Below are 21,796 nucleotides of genomic sequence, written 5' to 3' on the forward strand. Positions count from 1 at the left end.
ACCTGCGGACTTTAAAATAAACATAGAAAAAAAAACTATCATCTACAGAACCATAAATATAAAGACAAAGACTCCAGAAAAATTCACTCAAGAAAAGGTTGAGAAGTGCCTAAGGCTCCTATGGTCTTATAAAACTTATATAACGAGAGGAACGAAGTTTGCAACAATAGAGGTAAGACTCGACAGCGAGCAGCGAGCCAAGGACCTCTCCACAAAGTCATTACAACACGAGAACCTGCTCATGATCCCTACATACCTTGGTCGTAGGGTTACGAAGATAAAGATTTTGAATGTGCCTCCTGAAATTGAGGAAGAATGGCTCGTATCTGCCATATGTCTCGGCATAGAGGAGGAAATAAACATTTTAGAAGCATCTGCCGTGTACAATGAAAACTGGATTGGCCAGGAATTTCAACTCCTGGTACAAGTTGATCCAGCAAATTATGACAAAATTCCACACCGAATCCAATTAACAGAGGATTCAAGTTTCCATGTTGCTGTCGAAGACAGAAGGCCAGTTTGCTACGTTTGTAGTAGCAAAACTCACCTTCGAAACGCATGCCCAGTAGCCCAGGAGCAACAATACCAAGAAAGACAACAACAACAACCACAAGAAAAAAACAGCATTACTGCCCACACCACCATATGCACAACTGGTCAAGCAGCTGTACAAAGAAATGCAGAAACGCCAGCAGCCAGCAAGCCAGCCGAACCAAACAACAACACCACCAGTACCACCAAGAATAGAATCAGCTCCATCACCACCACCAACAACAACAACAACAACCCCACAAGAAGAAGGGAACACGAAAAAGACTCCCACCCCACCCCCAAAAACCCAAACACCACATCCCAACTGTCACGAAACAGCACCAACACCACCAGCAACAAAATCAACACACACAAAAATAGACCCCAACACCCTTCCCCTCCCACCCTTCGATTCCTCCAACATGTTGTCAGATGAAGATGACACAGAGCATTGGCAAGTGGCCACGGGGGGGGGGGGGGGGAAGAAGAAAAAGAGGAAAAAAAGAACCGAAAAACAAACAAACAAAGCGGGGAGGTTTACCAGCCCCGAAACCAACACATCCACAGAAAACAAAAACACCAACACAAACACACCAACACAGAACCCCACAACAATGTTGACAGTGATAAACACAAACAATCCAGACCTAATGAAATATATTAGGTCAAACACTAACATAACAGAAAATGACACGAAAACAAGCAATCACCCACGCACAACACCACCACAACACATCAAAATCATACACGTAACATGTAGCACATACAATACACTGAAATCTCTCTACCCGGATGCAGTAGGGAGATTCCAGAAATATTCCTCTAAAAAACTGTACAAAGACCTTCTGAGAGAAGACTGTGAGGCGAAGAACCAAGAACTTTTGGACAGTAAGTAACTCTCTCTCTCTCCTTTCGTGTGTAAAACACAAATTTTGATAGGATCATGCTCAAAATAGGCAGTATAAATGTACGTGGCTTGGGGTCGCCTTGGAAACAAGGGTATCTGTTAAACGACATCAAGTCACAAAATCTGCATGTCATAGCCATCAGTGAGACCAGACTCCACAGCCTGCGGGCCCTCCAGCACATGTTCGGCGGACATTTCAACATTTATTTTTCTCCGTGTCTGCCGAGAATGGGTGGAGGAGGCACCGCGGTGCTTCTTCGGAAGAGTTTGGACCTCAACGTAAAAGCAATTTTCCAAGACCCGGAGGGTAGGCTGGTCATCTTGGATGTCGATGGCAGCAATGGGTGTGCTTTTCGACTGATAGCAGTTTATGCACCGTCTTTAACAGGCCGGCCAGATTTCTATCGACGTCTAGAGGTTTTCTTGGGAACGTCTCGACCTTTACTTTTAGTGGGGGATTGGAACGCTACCCTGGACACGCATCTAGATTACGCAGGTAGCGATAGCAATAGAAAGGGATGCAAAAGCCTCAAAGACCTGCTCAGACGTTTCCAACTGTCTGACAGGTACCGACTGGACCACCCGAATGTGCCAATGTGGACATAGAGTAACCGCATCGAGTCGTCCAGATCGTACTTAGATAGGGTATTCTGTAGGACAGTGGATAAGGATAGAGTAGGTTGTCCACAATTCCACATAGTCAGCTACACAGACCACAAATTTGTCACTTGTACGCTTGACTTAGATAAGACACATAGACAGGGTCCCGGTTACTGAACGCGTCGTTCACGGCACGCCAGGCTTACAGGGACCGGATTAGCACTTTAGTTAAGAAAGCATTAACGGGTGCCATCATCAGCAAGAGATGGTGGTATGCCCTCAAAAAAGCAATCAAGTCAGAATCGGTTAGGTACAGTAAGGCCCTAGCATTAGACCGAAATAGAATAGAGGGAGACCTAGTTAAGAAATTAGAAGAGGTACTTAGTACTGGCATCGCGTCCAGCGTAGTGGCGGCGAGGTTGGCCCTCGACCAACACTTCAACGCCAAACACGAAGGATGCGTTGTCAGAGCTAGGATGCGTCGTCTGAGGGACGAGGGAGTTGGAGCGGCCCAAGAGGCCCGAGTAGCGGAGGCGCAACGAGGCAACAGAGCCACCATTAGGTCTCTGACAGATGAAGAAGGGCGCGAATTACTCGAATTACTGAAAGGATGTGCGAGGCCTTTCAACAGCATTTTGCCCGACTGTTTGGGACAACTGGTGGGTCAGAACGCAGAGTAGACTTTAGTGCCTACCTGCATGGCCTGCCATGACTCTCAGCAAGAGAGGCGGAATGTTGTGAAAGACCCATCACAGCTGCGGACGTACGGGATGCGATGGCAGGCTGCAAGGGAGACAAGTCGCCAGGCTTGGATGGTCTGCCCTACAAACTTTATTGTCATATGCCAGATTTGTTTGGAGGCATCTTGGCAGCTGTCTACTGCAACTGGCAGCAAAACGGGAGCATCCCCGTTTTTGTAAAGCGAGGAGCAGTGGCACTACTAAAGAAAGACCCAAACAAGGGGAATGTCATAGATAATTTTCGGCCCATCACTCTGCTCAACGCAGATTTGAAAATTTTGACCAAAGTGTTAGCCGAGAGGTTGGCGCTTGTCATCGAGAAACTAGTCAACAGGGCGCAGACGTGCGCCATGCCAGGTAGGAGTATCCATCACAACCTCCATCTGATCCGCTACATCATGGACAGGATAGTTAAGGAACCTGGCATGGGTGGGGCGCTGATCAATTTGGATCAATCAAAAGCTTTCGATAGGGTAGACCATCACTACTTGGAAGCTGTCCTCATAGCGGCTGGTTTCGGTCCCGTCTTCTGCGGTTGGATCGCTGCCTTATACAGCGGCATCCGCTCGGTAGTTCGCGTAAACGGTCATCTATCCAGACCCTTCGGCATCATGCGTTCGGTTCGTCAAGGATGCCCCCTCTCGGCCCTTCTGTATGTATTGACTCTTGAGCCTCTACTGCGGAAGCTGGCGACGCTGAGGGGCATCCCACGAGAGCTGGGACGTGGGACGAGCGTGTCTGCATACGCAGACGACGTCACCGTCATATTGTCGAGCCAAAGGCACATTGAGCTGGTTGGCGAGAGACTAAAAGAATACGAAGCAGTAACGGGAGCAAAAATTAACCGGGATAAGTCAGTGGGCTTGCAGCTCGGCACCTGGAGAAGCAAGCCCATGCCGTCTAACAGCGTCTCCACTGTGGGACGCTGGACCGACGGGCTGGTTAAATTGCTCGGAGTCTGGTTCGGTCCGGACCTCCAAATGGAGAAGAACTGGGGCGAAATAACGACTAGGGTGGTCACTCTCACCCGGCAATGGGCCGAGAGGAAGCTATCCCTAAAAGGTTGGGCGGAGGTGGCAAACGTGTACATTGCATCCGTCATCGAATACCGTCTGACTGTCGTGCCTTGTCCCGACCCTACCATCACCAAACTGGAACGTATACTCTTCCACTTCTTGTGGAAGGGAAGCGTTAGGCGATCCATTTGCTGTCAACAGCCGCTAAATGGAGGGCTGAGTATGCCGTGGTTGATGATGCGCAGACATGCGCTGAGACTGCGACATCTCCGGCGCTTCATAGACGATGGTGAACAGGTGTGGTCGCCGTTTGTGCGGCGCGCTTTCCCGCAGCTCATCTCCTTAGCCGAACTGCAGTCGTGGATTAAACAGAGACCTAGGCTCGGCGAATGGCACCGCAAGTGTCGCGTTGCTCTCAAGCAACTCTGCCGTCCGGGACCGATCTTGTGCAACTTTGATTCCACAAAAGCGTTCTATAGAGGATTAGTGGAGGGGAGGTGCGACGACGATCTCAGGCAGAATCTGGGCGTCGACGAGGAACACCTGACCCGCCTGTTCAGGACAACTTTTGGGCCAGGACCTATGGACAACCACCAGAGATCCCTGGCCTGGCAGTGCTATCGAGAAGCATTACCCGTTCGGGATAAGCTTTACAGGCACGGTTCAAGACACACCGGACCGACCTGCCCGGCTGCTGTCACGTGTGGGACGAGTCCGCCTGTCGGCCGAGTCTATTGTGCGAATTGCTCCACCATCGTCCCTCAACAGGGAAGGCAAGGCAGTGTTCATCATACTGGTGGCCATGGTGAAAGAATGTGTGTGGTGGACCCGAGCGAAAGGATTAGAGACGAAAACTTACCTCTCTGGCCAATCACTCATCAACTTTTTCAAGTATCACTTGAAAAGGAAGGTGAGAATAGAGAGACAGTTTTTGTCTCGTGAAAGTTTCATTAAAAGGTGGGTGAATGTAGCAAAGATGTTGCGTGCGAGTGACGATACCTCTTTGAGCATGATCCTATAAATCGAGGAAAAAAAAAAAAAAGAGAGAGAGAGAGAGAGAGCACTTCGCTCTCATGTGTCTATTCCTTGCTGAGGTTACCATGGTCTTTTCTCTCCATGGATAAACCTAATGTTACCCCATTTTACACAATTGACATTTTCTGTGATATACGATACCCCACCTTTTTTTTTTTTTTATTTGCCCCTACCGATCCCTTTTGATCGGATTTTTTATATTTTTTTTAATTTAAAAAAAAATTTTTTTTTTTAAAGAAAAGCTCTACAGTTGTATTTGTCCTCTCTGTGTGCAGCCCTGTGTGGCTAATAAAAGAAAGTTATCTATTTATCTATCTATCTATTTATCTGTTTACTTTTCTAGGAAGGTGAGAGTAGAAAGGGAAGTCTTGTCTAGTGAATGCTTCAAAAAGAGATGGGTGAATGTAGCAAGAATGGCAAGTGTGAATGACGGAGCCACCTTGAGCATAACCCTATGAACTAGAAAAAGAAATCCAGGAAAAAAAAACAAAAAGGCAAAAGAGAGTCACTTACTGTTATAGTTTCTTCAATGACAATATTGACCAAGGTTACCGTGGTCTGGTCTTTTCCGTAGGCTTTTCTTTCCACGGCTAAACCTAAACTGTCCTACCCTTTTTAACACGAGAACATTACTGTGATACACGATCCCTATTGATCGCTTTTTTTTTTTCCAATCCCTTTTGATCGAACTCCCCCTTTTTCTTTCCTACGATCCCTTTTGATCAACCCCCCCTTTTTTTTCTTTTTTTCTCTCTTTCACCCTCCCAAAAAGAAAAGCTCTACATTGTATTTGTCCCATCTGTGTTGAGCCCTGTGTGGCTAATAAAAGAAATCTATCTATCTATCTATCTATCTACCTACCTACCTGTCTGTCTGTCTGTCTATCTATCTGTCTGTCTGTCTGTCTACCTTTCTATCTGTCTGACAGATAGATAGATAGAAAGGTAGAAAGGTAGGCAGATAGACAGACAGATAGATAGATAGATAGATAGATAGATAGATAGATAGATAGATAGATAGATAGATAGATAGATAGAGAAATAGACAGACAGAGAGACAGATAGGTAGTAGGTAGATAGATAGATAGATAGATAGATAGATAGACAGATAGAAAGATAGATAGATATACATGTGTGGGTGTGTGAATGTGTGCGTATATATATATATATATATATATATATATATATATATATAATTATATGTATTTACTCTATCCTAAAAAATAATAATTCTGATAGAATAAATGGGTTAATAGAAACCAAGGTAGCAAAGATCACAAAATAACTGTGGTGTAATTCATGTTGGTGAGGCAGAAACTCCTTGATATTTTGGGTATTTGAGTATATTTAAAAATCTAAGGAATGGAGAAAACGCATGTTATAACTGCATACTTTATTCCGACACATGTTTCGAAGAATTACAATTTATGCGATCCATAGGAATCAGCGATGTTAAAAATGTAAACTTCTCAGGGAAATGTAAGGGAATCATATATATATATATATATATATGAAATCAAAATAAAATCACAATCAAATGGAAATTGTAGTTGTGGCCAATGCCAGTGCCACCTGACTGGCTCCCCTTGCCAATGGCACATAAAAAGCACCATCCAAACATGGTCGATTGAAACACAATGTAACTCTCTTAGCCACCGAAAATTACTCCTGAAAGTGATTTTCTTTACCATACGATGTAATCCCATGGATTACGATACCTTGAAATGACATTCTAACCATTCTTTACTATTTCTATTATGTTATTTTTATTTTACTTTATCATTTTAACTTACTTTCCCCCATGTTACTTTCCTAACATTTGATCTCTCTGATGAAGCCTTGGGGCTCAACCATTGTCCAACCCCTGTCCAATGTTTGTTCAACCTTTGTAAAATCCCTGTACATTACTGGTATGATGTGGAAAACTTGGCAGGTTGGGCAACTCCATAGTAGAAACAGCTGTAAGAGTTTACTACTTTTTTTCACTCATTTATTCTTATTTGTTTATTTTATGTATCTCTGTATTTGTTTATTTGCTTATTTCATTCATTTATTAGGATCACTCATGCATATGATTGTAATCAATTAATAAATAGGTATAATTGAATGTCTACAGGCTGATGTTTGTCAATTGTTTATCCTCTCCATTTACCTGTTTGCCCTATATATAAATATATACATATAAATCATCATCATCATCATCATCATCATTGTTTAACGTCCGCTTTCCATGCTAGCATGGGTTGGACGATTTGACTGAGGACTGGTGAAACCGGATGGCAACACCAGGCTCCAATCTGATTTGGCAGAGTTTCTACAGCTGGATGCCCTTCCTAACGCCAACCACTCAGAGAGTGTAGTGGGTGCTTTTACGTATCACCCGCACGAAGGCCAGTCAGGCGGTACTGGCAACGGCCATGCTCAAAATGGTGTATTTTATGTGCCACCCACACAAGAGCCAGTCCAGGGGCACTGGCAACGATCTCGCTCGAAAATCCTATGAAGGCCAGTCAGGCGGTACTGGCAACAGCCACGCTCAAAATGGTGTATTTTATGTGCCACCTGCACAAGAGCCAGTCCAGGGGCACTGGCAACGATCTCGCTCGAAAATCCTTACACATGTCATGGGCACAAGTGCCAGAAAGGCGATGCTGGGCACAGGTGCCATCCCGATTTCGCTTTTGCTTGCCCCAATAAGTCTTCGCAAGCTGAGTTTCATGTCCAATGAAGGAGACGACGTTGGCACGGGTGCCAGTCATCGAATTTAGTTCGATTTCACTTGCCAAATATTTATATATATATATAAATACATGTATATATATATATATATGTGTGTGTGTGTGTGTATGTATATAAATATGCATATATATATATATGTATATAAATATAAGTGTGTATATATATGTGTTTGTGTGTGTGTGTGTGTGTGTGTATGTATCATCATCATCATCATCATCATCGTTTAACGTCCGCTTTCCATGCTAGCATGGGTTGGACGATTTGACTGTATGTAAAGGAAAAAATAATAATAATAAAAAGGCAGCATGCTAAACTGAAAACATATTTTAATATAGATGTGTGTAAGAAGGGTTAAAAAGGGTTTCTAACCGGCTTTCATTGCATGGCAAATTTTCAAGAAGTGGGAAAATGAAAATAATGTTTTTTACAAAAAAATAATAAGTATATTAAAAAATAAAGATATCAATACATTATTTTGTCTTTGAGCTTTTAAAGTTCAATGGTAATCCATGTAGATAATTGTTAGAAAGATTAGGATGCATGTTTTTTAGTTTTAGTGTTATGTTTAAAAAGGCTGAATGTTTATGTGTCAAACAGGAAATGTGGATAAGCGGAGACAATTCTGTGGGTTTTATACTCTTTAGTTGGGGCTATGGACTCTTTTTAAACAGGAAGTTTATGTCTGTTCTTAGAGAAACAAGAAGTAAATTTATATGTATTTCAGTGGGTAGGCGAGAGAAGGGAATACAGTTACTGAGAAGTTTGTATGTTAAGAAGTGTTTGAAAATTTCAATCCCGACATTTACTGACTTATGTATCGTCATCATCATCATCAACGTTTAACGTCTGCTTTCCATGCTAGCATGGGTTGAACGATTTGACTGAGGACTGACCAGGCTCCAATCTGATTTGGCAGAGTTTCTACAGCTGGATGCCCTTCCTAACGCCAACCACTCCGAGAGTGTAGTGGGTGCTTTTACGTCCCACCAGCACGAAAGCCAGTCAGGCGGTACTGGCAACGGCCATGCTCAAAATGGTGTATTTTATGTGTCACCTGCACAGGAACCAGTCCAGCGGCACTGGCAACGACCCCGCTCGAATGTCTTTACATGTGTCAAGACATTCGAGCGAGGTGTGTGTGTGTGTGTGTGTGTATATATATATATATATATATATATATATATATATAATACAATATTAGGATAAAGACTTTATAAGAATTTATCAAGCAGTTTAACGTGAAAAACCTCATAAGGAAAAAAAACCATCATTATTTTCCATAAATATATTTAATTTATATAAGGGCATTACTATACAATAATGCCTCACACTAAGAGGGACTCCATAAGTCAAAACTACTATAATAAACACATTTTTACCGATCGTGAGGGAATGCAACTTTCAAAGGTAACCTCCTAAAAATTTTTGACTTATGGAGTCACTGTTAGCGTGAGGCATTATTGTATAGTAGTGCCCTTATATAAATTATATATCTATATATATATATGTATGTATGTATGTATATAAATATATGTATGTATGTATGTATATAAATATATGTGTGTGTGTATATATATATATATATATATATATATATAGCAATAAGAAAATGGAGGGGAATATGTGGTACTCAACAACTTTCAGACACTGTACTATATATATATATACATATATATATATATAAATATATATATATATATATATGTATACATGTCTCTTAAAGGATAGAGCTCAAAATCAATGCATTGAAGATACTTTATTGCAGCAACAATTATAATAACAGAAACAACCACAATAAGCCAAACCTATGCACATTTCAATAGGGTATCCCGGAAAAATAAACCACATCATCAGATGTCTCGTAAAATATTGTAACAAATTACAACATATTACAAATTTCTGGATACTCCATCTCATCAGGGTCGCATTATTGCCATCACCAATACTATTATTAGCAAAACACACACATCATCCAAGAGGGTGAAAGAATAATCGACGGCACGCAACCTACCATCGTTATTTTCTTACAGAATGTAAACAAACCAGTCAACCGAAATCCAGCGACGTACACCGCCCGGTTTACAGCGTAAAAATCCCTTGCCAAAAATTCATCCCCCCTGTACATCAAGATTTCCTATCGGATCTTCCTATAACGATAGTGTATTAATTAATTCATTAATTATACCCGCCCACGCTCACGCACCGCACACCACCACCCACATGCCCACACGTACCCCCACACACACATATACCTATACTTAGATACACACACCAATATATATTTATATGTATTTTTTATGTATAACCATACACTCAAACACATATACACACAAACACATATATACACTCACATATGCATGCATATACATATACACACATACAGATACACATGCACCCACATACACGCGCACAGATACACACACACACACATTTACATATATACGCATACATACTCACATACACACATGCGTACATATGTACATATAGCTATACCTCCATATATACATCGATACATATGCACATACACACACACAAGCTTATATATGTCTACATGTACACACATACACATACGTCTCCATACACACATATATACATATATACACACATACACTCTCACGTGTCTCCACATGTATACCTACACCCATATACATATACACTCATATATTTGCGCCACAGACCTAATTCCAGTAAGATATATAGAGATGAATATACCTCTTCCTTAATTTCGAACTTGTGCCTATACACATTCCGGTAATTCCTATTTATAAAATGCATACGTATGTCTATACATATGTAGACATCTGTAAGCTTTAAACGTTATTTTATTAACTAGGTGACCCTTGGAAAAAAGTATGGAAAATAATTCCAAGTTACATAACGAACAAGTACTTTTACCCTTGTCGTACGGCATCGATTTGCCTACTAACAACCATTCAAGGGAGTAATCCTTTTTCTCATCTTTCAATTTCCAAACTAAATTACTAAGCGCCGTACTATATTGCTTACTCCTATCCCTAAAGGAAGAGTAATGATTAGAAATTCGTTTCGAGACCTCAAGTGACGAAGCCCCGATATAACTCCAAATCTTCTTATCCGTTATAACATTACACCTATAGACAATGTTTTTAGTTTTAGCATTTGCACTAAGGAATCTTATTCTATTAGGGTTATCTTCAGATATTTCTATTAGTTTATTACCAAAGTTAGTGGTATTATCCATATCCTTTTGGTCTTGACTAACATCTCGACCATTGCCTGTATTATTATTATTATTACCCTCTGTGTTTATGTCAACAGAACTATGACTAGAGTTTGAGGATAAAAGTTTAAAGTTATGAGCGACGATAATTTGGGTCAAATTCTTGGTGTTTGAAAATCCGAACCTTACCTTATGCTCGTTAATAACCTTATAGTAGAGCGAGTTAATTGGAAAATGTTTCCTAACTACATTCCTGAATAAACTAACTAAATTTGATTTTACTTGCCTCCCATAAGGGACGATGAACCATAGACTATCCTGTTTCCTAGAATGACAACCTACATTATTATCCCTAAAAAACTTAAGCCTACTACTTTCAGCCCCTGGTACACTATCGTTGGATCTTGGCCTATGCTTTAGCTTACTGAATGGGTTAACATTATTCTTATTATTCTTATTATTATTATTATTGTTAGTTTTATAACTACCCTTATTGCTATTATTCACATTATCAATTTTATTAATATTATTATTATTAACATCTTCAATAGAGGAAGCAGAATCTGGTTTAATATAGTATACCTTATCATTATATCCTGCTTCCAGCAAAGCGGAGTTATAAAACTTTGCCTCATCTTCAAAAACCAGATTATTTGCAGACAGGTTGGACAATCTTAAAGATATACTATGGACCAAGTTATCTGTTATTGCTTTTGGATGATTACTAGATCTATTGATATACCTCAGGTTAGTTAAAGGTTTATGATATGGCCTATATGATTTATTATGCAGATCAAGCGTAACGTCTAAGAAATTAGCTACAGATATATTGTCCTCAAAAATAATATCCATTCCCATTCTGTGAAAAAATCTAACTAATCTATTTTTTATCCTTTGTACTTGCTGTTTTGAACTATTTCTGAGAAATAGCAGACAATCATCTCTATACAGACCCCCTCTGATATCTGGGAATTGATCAGCTAACTCATCAAGTATAAAGGAACAAACCACATCGGCAACCTGGGCCGAATCAGAGCTACCCATAGGTACATCAAACGCATCAGGTGTACCCTTTCTAATCCAAATTTTGTTATTAAACCTCATAAAAGATTTCCTGGCAGCTAAAACTACATTAATCTCTTCTCTAGAAAGCCCAGCTTTATTGTGCATAAACCACAATGCTTTATTAAGAACAGAAGGATTAATTGAGGGATAGAAATTAGCTATATCAAATTGTATAAATTTGACATTATCTTTATCACTAATAGAATTGAACCAATCTATTACTTGCTTAGAATTGGACCACAGTTGTAGCTTAAGTTTTCCAATTATTACAGGGATATACTTATCTAATATACTTTTGCTTAGTGTCCCTATATCCGACTTAGCCGGGCAAAGATAATCAGCTGAAATTGCAAAGATAATCTGGAACTCAACTGAGGAAAGAAAACTCCGAATAACCCGTCCTTGTTTTCTTTGTATCGTCTGTCTGGATGTTTTGTTGTCCCTTTTTTTGTATCACTTAACTGTCTGGATGTATTGCGTTCTTGTCCCATTTTTGTGTTTTATATATATATAAATATGTGTGTGTGTGTGTGTATAAATATATGTGTATATATATATATGTATATAAATACATGTGTATATATATATATATATATATATATATATATCCTTCACAGAGCCCAGTACATCTACGTAACAGTCATTTCGGTACTCATTATAATTATCATCATACAAGCTGTCTGTAAGTATAACATTTCTATCTGTTGTTCATATTGTAATTTTGTGGTGACAGGCAGTGATGGGCAAGGAGTAGTTGTTGTTGTGGTTGTTGCGGTAGTAGCCGGTTGTGTTATGGTATGGGTGGTAGTTGTCGATGAGGCCATGGCATTGGTGTTTGTTGTGATGTTTGTTGTTGTTGTTGTTGAGGTGGTGGTGGTGGTGGCGGTGGTGGTGGCGGTGGCGGCGATTGTGGTGATGGTTGATATTGTGGCCACAGTCATTGTGATGGTCATCCTAATTGTTGTGTTGCAGCAGATGTGATACTATTTGTATTTGTGATAATGGCTGTTGTGAAGCTGGTTGTTTGTTGTGGTGGAGGGTGGTAGTGATGGTGGTGGTTGCTGCTGTTGTAGTTGTCTTGATTGTGGTCATTGTGATGACAAATAGTAACTGTGACAATGGTGACGGTGGTACTATTTCTGATAGTTACTGTGTGGTTGTAATACTTGTTGTTGAAACAGTTGATATTGATGTTGTTGCTAATGTTGCCATTGTCTTATCCAACTCTCTCTCTTCTATTTCTCCCCCACACAACAGATATAGCAAGAATAAAATGTAAGTATAATATTTTCTTGCATCAAACTGACCACAACCAACAAACATTTGCCACACCCTACACATATACAGCCATCTATAAAAAGCTTTATTGGTCACTGTACACACATTAGGTAGGGTACCCCATGACTTATATACACAACTTAAAGAAAATAGCACATCAAAACACAACAAAACATTGTACATACATATTACACAGGTCTGATCTTCTATCACATAGGAGGGCTATGTGTATAATATCAAATGAGTGTTTATGCGTGTGTGTTTGCATGCATGTGTGTAAGTCAGTATGTATGTTTCTGTATATATGTTTATATTTGCATATGCATGCATATATATATATATATGTGCATGTGTTTATATATGCATGCATATATATATATATATATATATATATATATATATATATATATATATATATATGGGAGAATATACAAATAATAACAACAGACGAGGACAGGTGGTGTAAATAACAAAAGTATATATTAGTATGACGCGGTAGTAGCTGATTGTGTTGTGATGGGGGTGGTAGTTGTCAATGAGGCCATGGCATTGGTGTTTGTTGTGATGTTTGTTGTTGTTGTTGTTGACTGCTATTTCTGAATTCTCAGTATGTTGGAGAAGCAGGTTACTGTCAATCCCTATATATTTATGATTATAAATATATATATATATATATATGTATATATATATATATATATATATATATATATATATATATATATATATATATATATGTATATATATATGCATATATATATATATATGTATATATATGCATATATATATATATATGTATATATATGCATATATATATATATATGTATATATATGCATATATATATATGTATATATATGCATATATATATATATATGTATATATATGCATATATATATATATGTATATATATGCATATATATATATATGTATATATATGCATCATCATCGTTTAACGTCCGCTTTCCATGCTAGCATGGGTTGGACGATTTGACTGAGGACTGGTGAAACCGGATGGCAACACCAGGCTCCAGTCTGATTTGGCAGAGTTTCTACAGCTGGATGCCCTTCCTAACGCCAACCACTCAGAGAGTGTAGTGGGTGCTTTTACGTGTCACCCGCACGAAAACGGCCACGCTCGAAATGGTGTCTTTTATGTGCCACCCGCACAAGCCAGTCCAGGGGCACTGGCAACGATCTCGCTCGAAAATCCTACAGGAGCCAGTCAGGCGGTACTGGCAACGGCCACGCTCAAAATGGTGCATCTCATGTGCCACCCGCACAAGAACCAGTCCAGGGGCACTGGCAACGATCTTACTTGGCTTGCCGGGTCTTCTCACGCACAGCCCATTTCCAAAGGTCTCGGTCCGTAGTCATCGCCTCGGTGAGGCCCAATGTACGAAGGTCTTGCCTCACCACCTCAGCCCAGGTCTTCCTGGGCCTACCTCTTCCACGGGTTCCCTCAACTGTTAGGGTGTGGCACTTTTTCACGCAGCTATCCTCCTCCATTCTCACCACATGTCCATACCAGCGCAATCGTCTCTCTTGCACGCCACAACTGATGCTTCTAATGTTCAGCTTTTCTCTCAAGATACTTACACTCTGACGGGTATTCACATTGACATTACACATCCAACGGAGCATACTGGCTTCATTCCTTGCGAGCTTACGTATGTCCTCAGCAGTTACAGCCCATGTTTCACTGCCATGTAGCATGGTTGTTCGTACGCATGCGTCATACAGTCTGCCTTTTACTCTGAGTGAGAGTCCCTTTGTCGCCAGCAGGGGTAAGAGCTCTCTAAACTTTGCCCAGGCTATTCTTATTCTAGCAGCTACACTTTCAGCGCACCCACCCCCACTACTAACTTGGTCGCCCAGATAGCGGAAGCTATCGACTACCTCTAGTTTTTCACCCTGGAATGAGATAGAAGTTGTTTCCTGTTTGTTTGCAGTCTTTATTGCACCTGAACATCTGCCACAAACAAAAACTAACTTGCTAGTTAACCTGCCTTTGATGTTGCTGCACCTCTTATGTGTCCATAGCTTGCACCGGGTACATCTTATAGAGTTACTACCTACTCCTTTTCTACATACTGAGCAGGGCCATATATATATATATATGTATATATATATATATATATATATATATATATATATGCATATATATATATATATATATATATATAGAGAGAGAGAGAGAGAGAGAGATAGATAGATAGATATATACGTATGTACCTGTCGTCACTAAGTGTGATGGCTGTCTTTACACCTTACCACTAAACTTAAAAGTGTGGTGGAGCTGGAAGGGTTTGTTGTGGGAGGCGGGGGGGGGGGTAGATGACTGCTGTAAATAGTAAAAGCCAAATTTCATGTTTCTTCATTTCTTTCTTCTACAGATAAAAGCACCAAGAAACGTAAGTAATAACTTCTTCACATATTAAGACAAACTAATGAGCGAGTCAACAAAGGGTTAGTTAACCTGCTAGAAATAGCAAGTCAGATGCCTATCAAAGTGTACTTTTCTGACTTGAAAATGTGAAGGACACTCTAGGTAGTGTATACACTATGTCAGAGTAAAAGACAGGACACATTAAATGATGTAATCCTAGATACGCTATACCTGAATAAAAGAACAGACTACATTAGATGATGTTGTCTGAGATACTCTATGCCAGAAAAAACAACTGGATACATTAGATAATGTTGTCCAAGATACACTATGCCTGAATAAAAGACAAAGCACCTTCGATAATGTAACCCCAGGCCAAAACTGAACCAGTTGGCCTATAGGTCATTATTAGTTACGCACCATCGTACAGCATTGGCAATTCTACATGTAATCTTTGTCTTGAAGAGATGTATTTTATAATTACTTCTAAATTAATTTTATTAAATTTTAATGGGAATTTTATAATGAAATGCTGTCACAAATTTCAGAAGGCATTTAAATATATCATTAATTATAATTGATTTTCATATGTTATATAATAAGCACAATTTTCCTAAAAAAATTTACTATATTTAATGAATAGATAACTAGTTGTCATAGAATCTCTGTTTCTAACTGTTGTAATGTAGAATTCTTATGTTTGTTTTTTATTCTTTTGTTATCCACTGGCATCAAAAATACATAAGTAGTTTTCTTTAGATTATATTTCTTCTTAACATTCTTTTTGCATGCGTTCGTGTACTGGAAATATTAGTTCACATTGAATTTGATTAATTTTGGACAGCCTTGAAAACATTGTGTTAACATGAATTTTTAGATATATTAATTTTAAGAATATTTCCTGTATCTAACCATGTTCATACAACAGAAATAATTGTTGGCTTTGTAAGGTGTATTCTACAATTACAGATGTGATTTTCTCTGTATTTTTGTTGTTATATATATATATATATATATATATATATATATATATATATATATATATTATCCACTTCCCCCTTCTTTTCTCTGTCGCTCCCTCTCCCTGCAGCTGTCACTTGACCAGCGGCCAGTTCCTCTTTTTCTTCCCTTCTGTACTGAAGAGAAACAGATATTTTCGGTAAGGAAATGTTGATTTCGAAACCTGGTCTACAGATAATCTTTGTATTTATTTCTGTAATTTTCACTAGTCTTGCTTGTATGTTTTGCTTCACTAGATTTTTTCTTTGAGAACTATTCAGTGATCTTCCTCTAGCACATTAACAGTCCACTTAGTGGTCTATTTTATATATACATATATGGTGGTTGTCTACTCCTTAAACAGAGTTTGACCACCTCCTGCACCTACACCTTAGCCCTTTCATGGCGTCTGATGTGGCTTTTTAAACCAGACAGTGTTTTGAAAAAACACCCACACAGATTGCACCTCTGATTTGCACTACCAATACCTGCAAGTAGGTTCTGCTCATTGTGGATCCTAACATGTCTTTTAAGACCCCCATTGGATTTGCAAACCCTCTGGCACACACCACATTCAAACATGTGCACAGACATATAATCAGAATAGCTGGGTGAGGTTTGTTTTCCATGGGTTCGCAGGTGAGATTTGAGGCCAGCCAAGGACAGACATATATATACATATATATATATATATATATATATATATATATATCATCATCATCATCATCGTTTAACGTCCGCTTTCCATGCTAGCATGGGTTGGACGACTTGACTGAGGACTGGTGAAACCGGATGGCAACACCAGGCTCCAATCTAATTTGGCAGAGTTTCTACAGCTGGATGCCCTTCCTAACGCCAACCACTCAGAGAGTGTCGTGGGTGCTTTTACGTGTCACCCGCACGAAAACGGCCACGCTCGAAATGGTGTCTTTTATGTGCCACCCGCACAAGCCAGTCCAGGGGCACTGGCAACGATCTCACTCGAAAATCCTACGGGAGCCAGTCAGGCGGTACTGGCAACGGCCACGCTCGAAATGGTGTCTTTTATGTGCCACCCGCACAAGCCAGTCCAGGGGCACTGGCAACGATCTCACTCGAAAATCCTACGGGAGCCAGTCAGGCGGTACTGGCAACGGCCACGCTCAAAATAGTGCATCTCATGTGCCACCCGCACAAGAGCCAGTCCAGGGGCACTGGCAACAATCTTACTTGGCTTGCCGGGTCTTCTCACGCACAGTACATTTCCAAAGGTCTCGGTCAGTAGTCATCGCCTCGGTGAGGCCCAATGTACGAAGGTCTTGCCTCACCACCTCAGCCCAGGTCTTCCTGGGCCTACCTCTTCCACGGGTTCCCTCAACTGTTAGGGTGTGGCACTTTTTCACGCAGCTATCCTCATCCATTCTCACCACATGTCCATACCAGCGCAATCGTCTCTCTTGCACACCACAACTGATGCTTCTAATGTTCAGCTATATATATATATATATATATATATATTTTATTATATGTATTTATTTTCTCTTAGTTAATAATTAACTCTGACAAAATAAATTGGTTAATAGATACCAAGGTAGCAAAGATCACAAAATGACTGTGGTGTAACTCCTGTTTATGAGGTAGAAACTCCCTGTTATTTTGGGTAATTGAGTAAATATAAAAATTTAATAAATGGAGTAATACGCATATGTTAAATGAATTCTTTTATTTCCAACATATGTTTCGAAGATTACAAATGGTTCCTTCCAAAGGAATAAGTGATGTTTATAAAGATGTTGGAAATAAAAGAATTCATTTAACATATGCGTATTACTCCATTTATTAAATTTATATATATATATATATATATATATATATATATACACACATACACATATATACAAGAGGGGTACTGAAAAGTGTCTGGTTTTAAGAGTACCATGAAAGACCTGGCTGGAGGCCCAACTTTCCAAGTTCTTTTACAGACCTTGGAAGGACTACCGCAATGTGTGTGAATCGAAGAGGGGAATGTATTGAATAAAATCATAATGAAGTGGTTCTCATCTATTTTGTTTTAGCCAAAGCCAGCAACTGTTGAGCATTCCTCATGTATATGTATATAAATACACACACACACACACACACGCACGCACACGCACATATATATATGTGTGTGTGTGTGTGTGTGTGTACACATATATATATAGTAGAGTAATAAAAAGAAAGTTCTTTGTACAGTATTGTATATTTGAAAAAATGAGAAGAGATAGCATTTTTTGATAATTTTTATTTTAATAATAATATTTATAAAAAGCCATCTCCTCATTTTTTCAAATATTTATATACATATACATATATAACTTAGGTAATACATAAATATATTATGATATAACAAATGAAAGAAAAAACAATTCCCTCAAAGGGAATGTCAATTGTATTTCTCTATTTAATTTATTGTTTGTAATTCATATATATATATATATATATATATATATATATATATATATATATATATATATATATATATATATATACTATCTCTTTTACTTGTTTCAGTCATTTCACTGTGGTCATGCTGAAGCACCGCCTTTAGTCGAGCAAATCGACCCCGGGACTTATTCTTTGTAAGCCTAGTACTTATTCTATCGGTCTCTTTTGCCGAACCGCTAAGTGACGGGGACATAAATACACGAGCATCGGTTGTCAAGCAATGTTAGGGGGACAAACACAGACACACAAACACACACACATATATATATATATATATATATATATATATATACTTATATATGACGGGCTTCTTTCAGTTTCCGTCTACCAAATCCACTGACAAGGCTTTATTCGGCCCGAGGCTATAGTAGAAGATACTTGCCCAAGATGCCACGCAGTGGGACTGAACCCGGAACTATGTGGTTGGTAAGCAAGCTACTTACCACACAGCCACTCCTGCGCCTGTATATATATATATATATATATATATATATATACATATATATATATATATATATATTTAGTGTTCAAATTTACATAAAACAATAGATGAAGACAATTGAAGGAACACATGCAGATGTATTAGTTTAACACTCAGGAAGAATGGAAAACACTTTAACATTTCAAGCCTATGCTCTTTGATAGAAAGGATTAAGAGTGAAAAAAACAGAGAGAGAAAAAGAAAAAAATGTGTAGGGATTAATGTTTCGATATGATGTTTGAATATTTTTTGAAACTGTCATCATTCTATGTTGTTTTTTTTTTTTCCAGAAAAGAGATATGACAATAACTACCAGAAAATTGGTGAGTCAATATTCCAGTGTGATATTTTTATATTCATAATTATGACAGGATGGTCGTGGTCAAAACGCTTTCATCATAGGTTTGCTGGATTGAAGAAGACCTGGGGCTAAACAAGGAAGGATACATCAGAGAACATAATCCTAGATATATTATGTCTGAATAAAAAATGACATAGTAACAACACCAAACATGCACACACATACACACACATTTATATATACATGGGCTCAACTCTCCTCCCCTCTCCCTCTAATCCTCCTCCTCTCTCTTCTCTTCCTCTCACGCCTACCTCTCCTCTCTTGCTCTGGCACCTACTTCCTCTCTTCACTCTTACCCATCTTCTCCCTTCCACCTTCTCCATTCATTGTTACCCCTCCCTCATTACCCCACCCCTACACATTCCAACCCCACCATACCCATCCCTTAGACCCCACCCTTGCTTTCCCCACTCTCATCTCCCCAATACCACCACACCACACCACCCTGCACACACTAGCACTAATCCCTTCGCAGCACCTACACCATTATCCATACACCTACACATGTACACACACATGCACACCATCGTTTTGGGATCACCACTACTTTATTATCTCCCCTTCTTCCTAGCTCTCCTAAGTGACCCCTCTGTCTGGCATTCACCATCATAGATTGTTAGCCACTAAACCTTTTTCTATTTTCTCTTCCTGTTTATTTCTGTGTTCCTTTCTGTCAAAGAGTGTAGGCTCGAAACATAAAAAACTTTCTCACTTCCTGAGTGTTAAACTAATACATCTATTTGTTGTTTACACACCCGTCTTTCATCTTGTTTTTTTGCAAATTCTCACTATATATGTATGTTTTGTTTATGTGCGACTATTAGTTTCATGCAATTAAAGTATCTCAGACAGAATATTTTAACATGTCTGGTGCAATCTTCAGGCAATTACCTCAAGGTTGTGCTAAGGCATCAGACGTGTTAAAAAATACTAAGATGCTTTCGTAGCATGAAATTAGTAGCAACACATGAAAACAAACATACATTGCGTTTATTAAGTAACATTTATCTCTCAGCATATAGAATACATTTTTTTGCTGATCTAACCTCCACAGAACAGTATTCTATATATGTATAATATAAAGGAAATGGTGAGTGTGAACAGAGAAAAAAAAAATCAATTTATTTACATAATAGTCAATTCCACGTCTCCTACACATGTTTCAATTTCTTACTTTTATCCATATTTTACAATTAAAATTGTATTATGTATTTAAAATGTATATGTGTGTGTGTGTGTGTGTGTGAGAGAGAGAGCGAGAGAGAGAGAGTTTAGAGGGATGTATTATCTGGGCAGATACCATGGTAGCTCTCAGTTATGTTCCAGGTTACGGCTAACTGCATCGATTAGTATTTAATGTCTCTGACTATTAGGAGTTGTCACTCATGTTGTAAATTCCTCCGATGGATGATTCTGTGTTTGCTTCACTGGATGGTAATAGTATCTGGAGTGTATATTTCGAATAATTATAACAATAGAAAATATGGAGACTGGCACATCCTCAAAATTTATTTCCTTTTATTTTACAATGTTATACAACATATTTTTTATGGTTAAGACAACCTCCATGTGTTTCTACTGCACAGAGTATGAGGAGCTGTATATGCAACTGGGCATAATTTTCTGTGTGGCTTCATTCAGGATCTTACAACCAGCTTATTTCTTGGCATTATAATTATTGCATACATACATATATCATCATTATCAATGTTTAACGTCCGCTTGCCATGCTGGCATGGGTTGAATGGTTTGACTGAGGACTGTCAAGCCAGAAGGCTGCACCAGGCTCCAATTTGATCTGGCAAAGTTTTTACAGCTAGATGCCCTTCCTAACACCAACCACTCCGAGATTGTAGTGGGTTTTTTTACATGCATGAGGGCCATTCAGGTAGTACTGACATTGACCACGCTCGAATGACGCTTTTTACGTGCCATTGGCACAGAAGCCAGTCAGACAGCACTGGCAACGACCATGCCCGGATGGTGCTTTTTGCGT

At 39.1% G+C, this 21,796-nt stretch overlaps 1 protein-coding gene across 1 annotated transcript in view; it reads left to right on the forward strand.

Annotated features, from left to right (window-relative positions):
- The window catches only part of LOC106881697 (uncharacterized), a 187,526-nt gene that overhangs the window by 135,316 nt on the left and 30,414 nt on the right, over positions 1-21,796 (forward strand). The window contains exons 9-12 of the mRNA XM_089342393.1: positions 12,449-12,513; positions 13,089-13,106; positions 15,501-15,518; positions 19,730-19,762. Of these exons, the coding sequence (XP_089198519.1) occupies positions 12,449-12,513; positions 13,089-13,106; positions 15,501-15,518; positions 19,730-19,762 (134 nt within the window). The remainder of the gene's footprint in view (positions 1-12,448; positions 12,514-13,088; positions 13,107-15,500; positions 15,519-19,729; positions 19,763-21,796) is intronic.

Source organism: Octopus bimaculoides, chromosome 26 (assembly GCF_046866305.1).
Source record: "Octopus bimaculoides isolate indiv1 chromosome 26, ASM4686630v1, whole genome shotgun sequence".
NCBI lineage: Eukaryota > Metazoa > Mollusca > Cephalopoda > Octopoda > Octopodidae > Octopus > Octopus bimaculoides.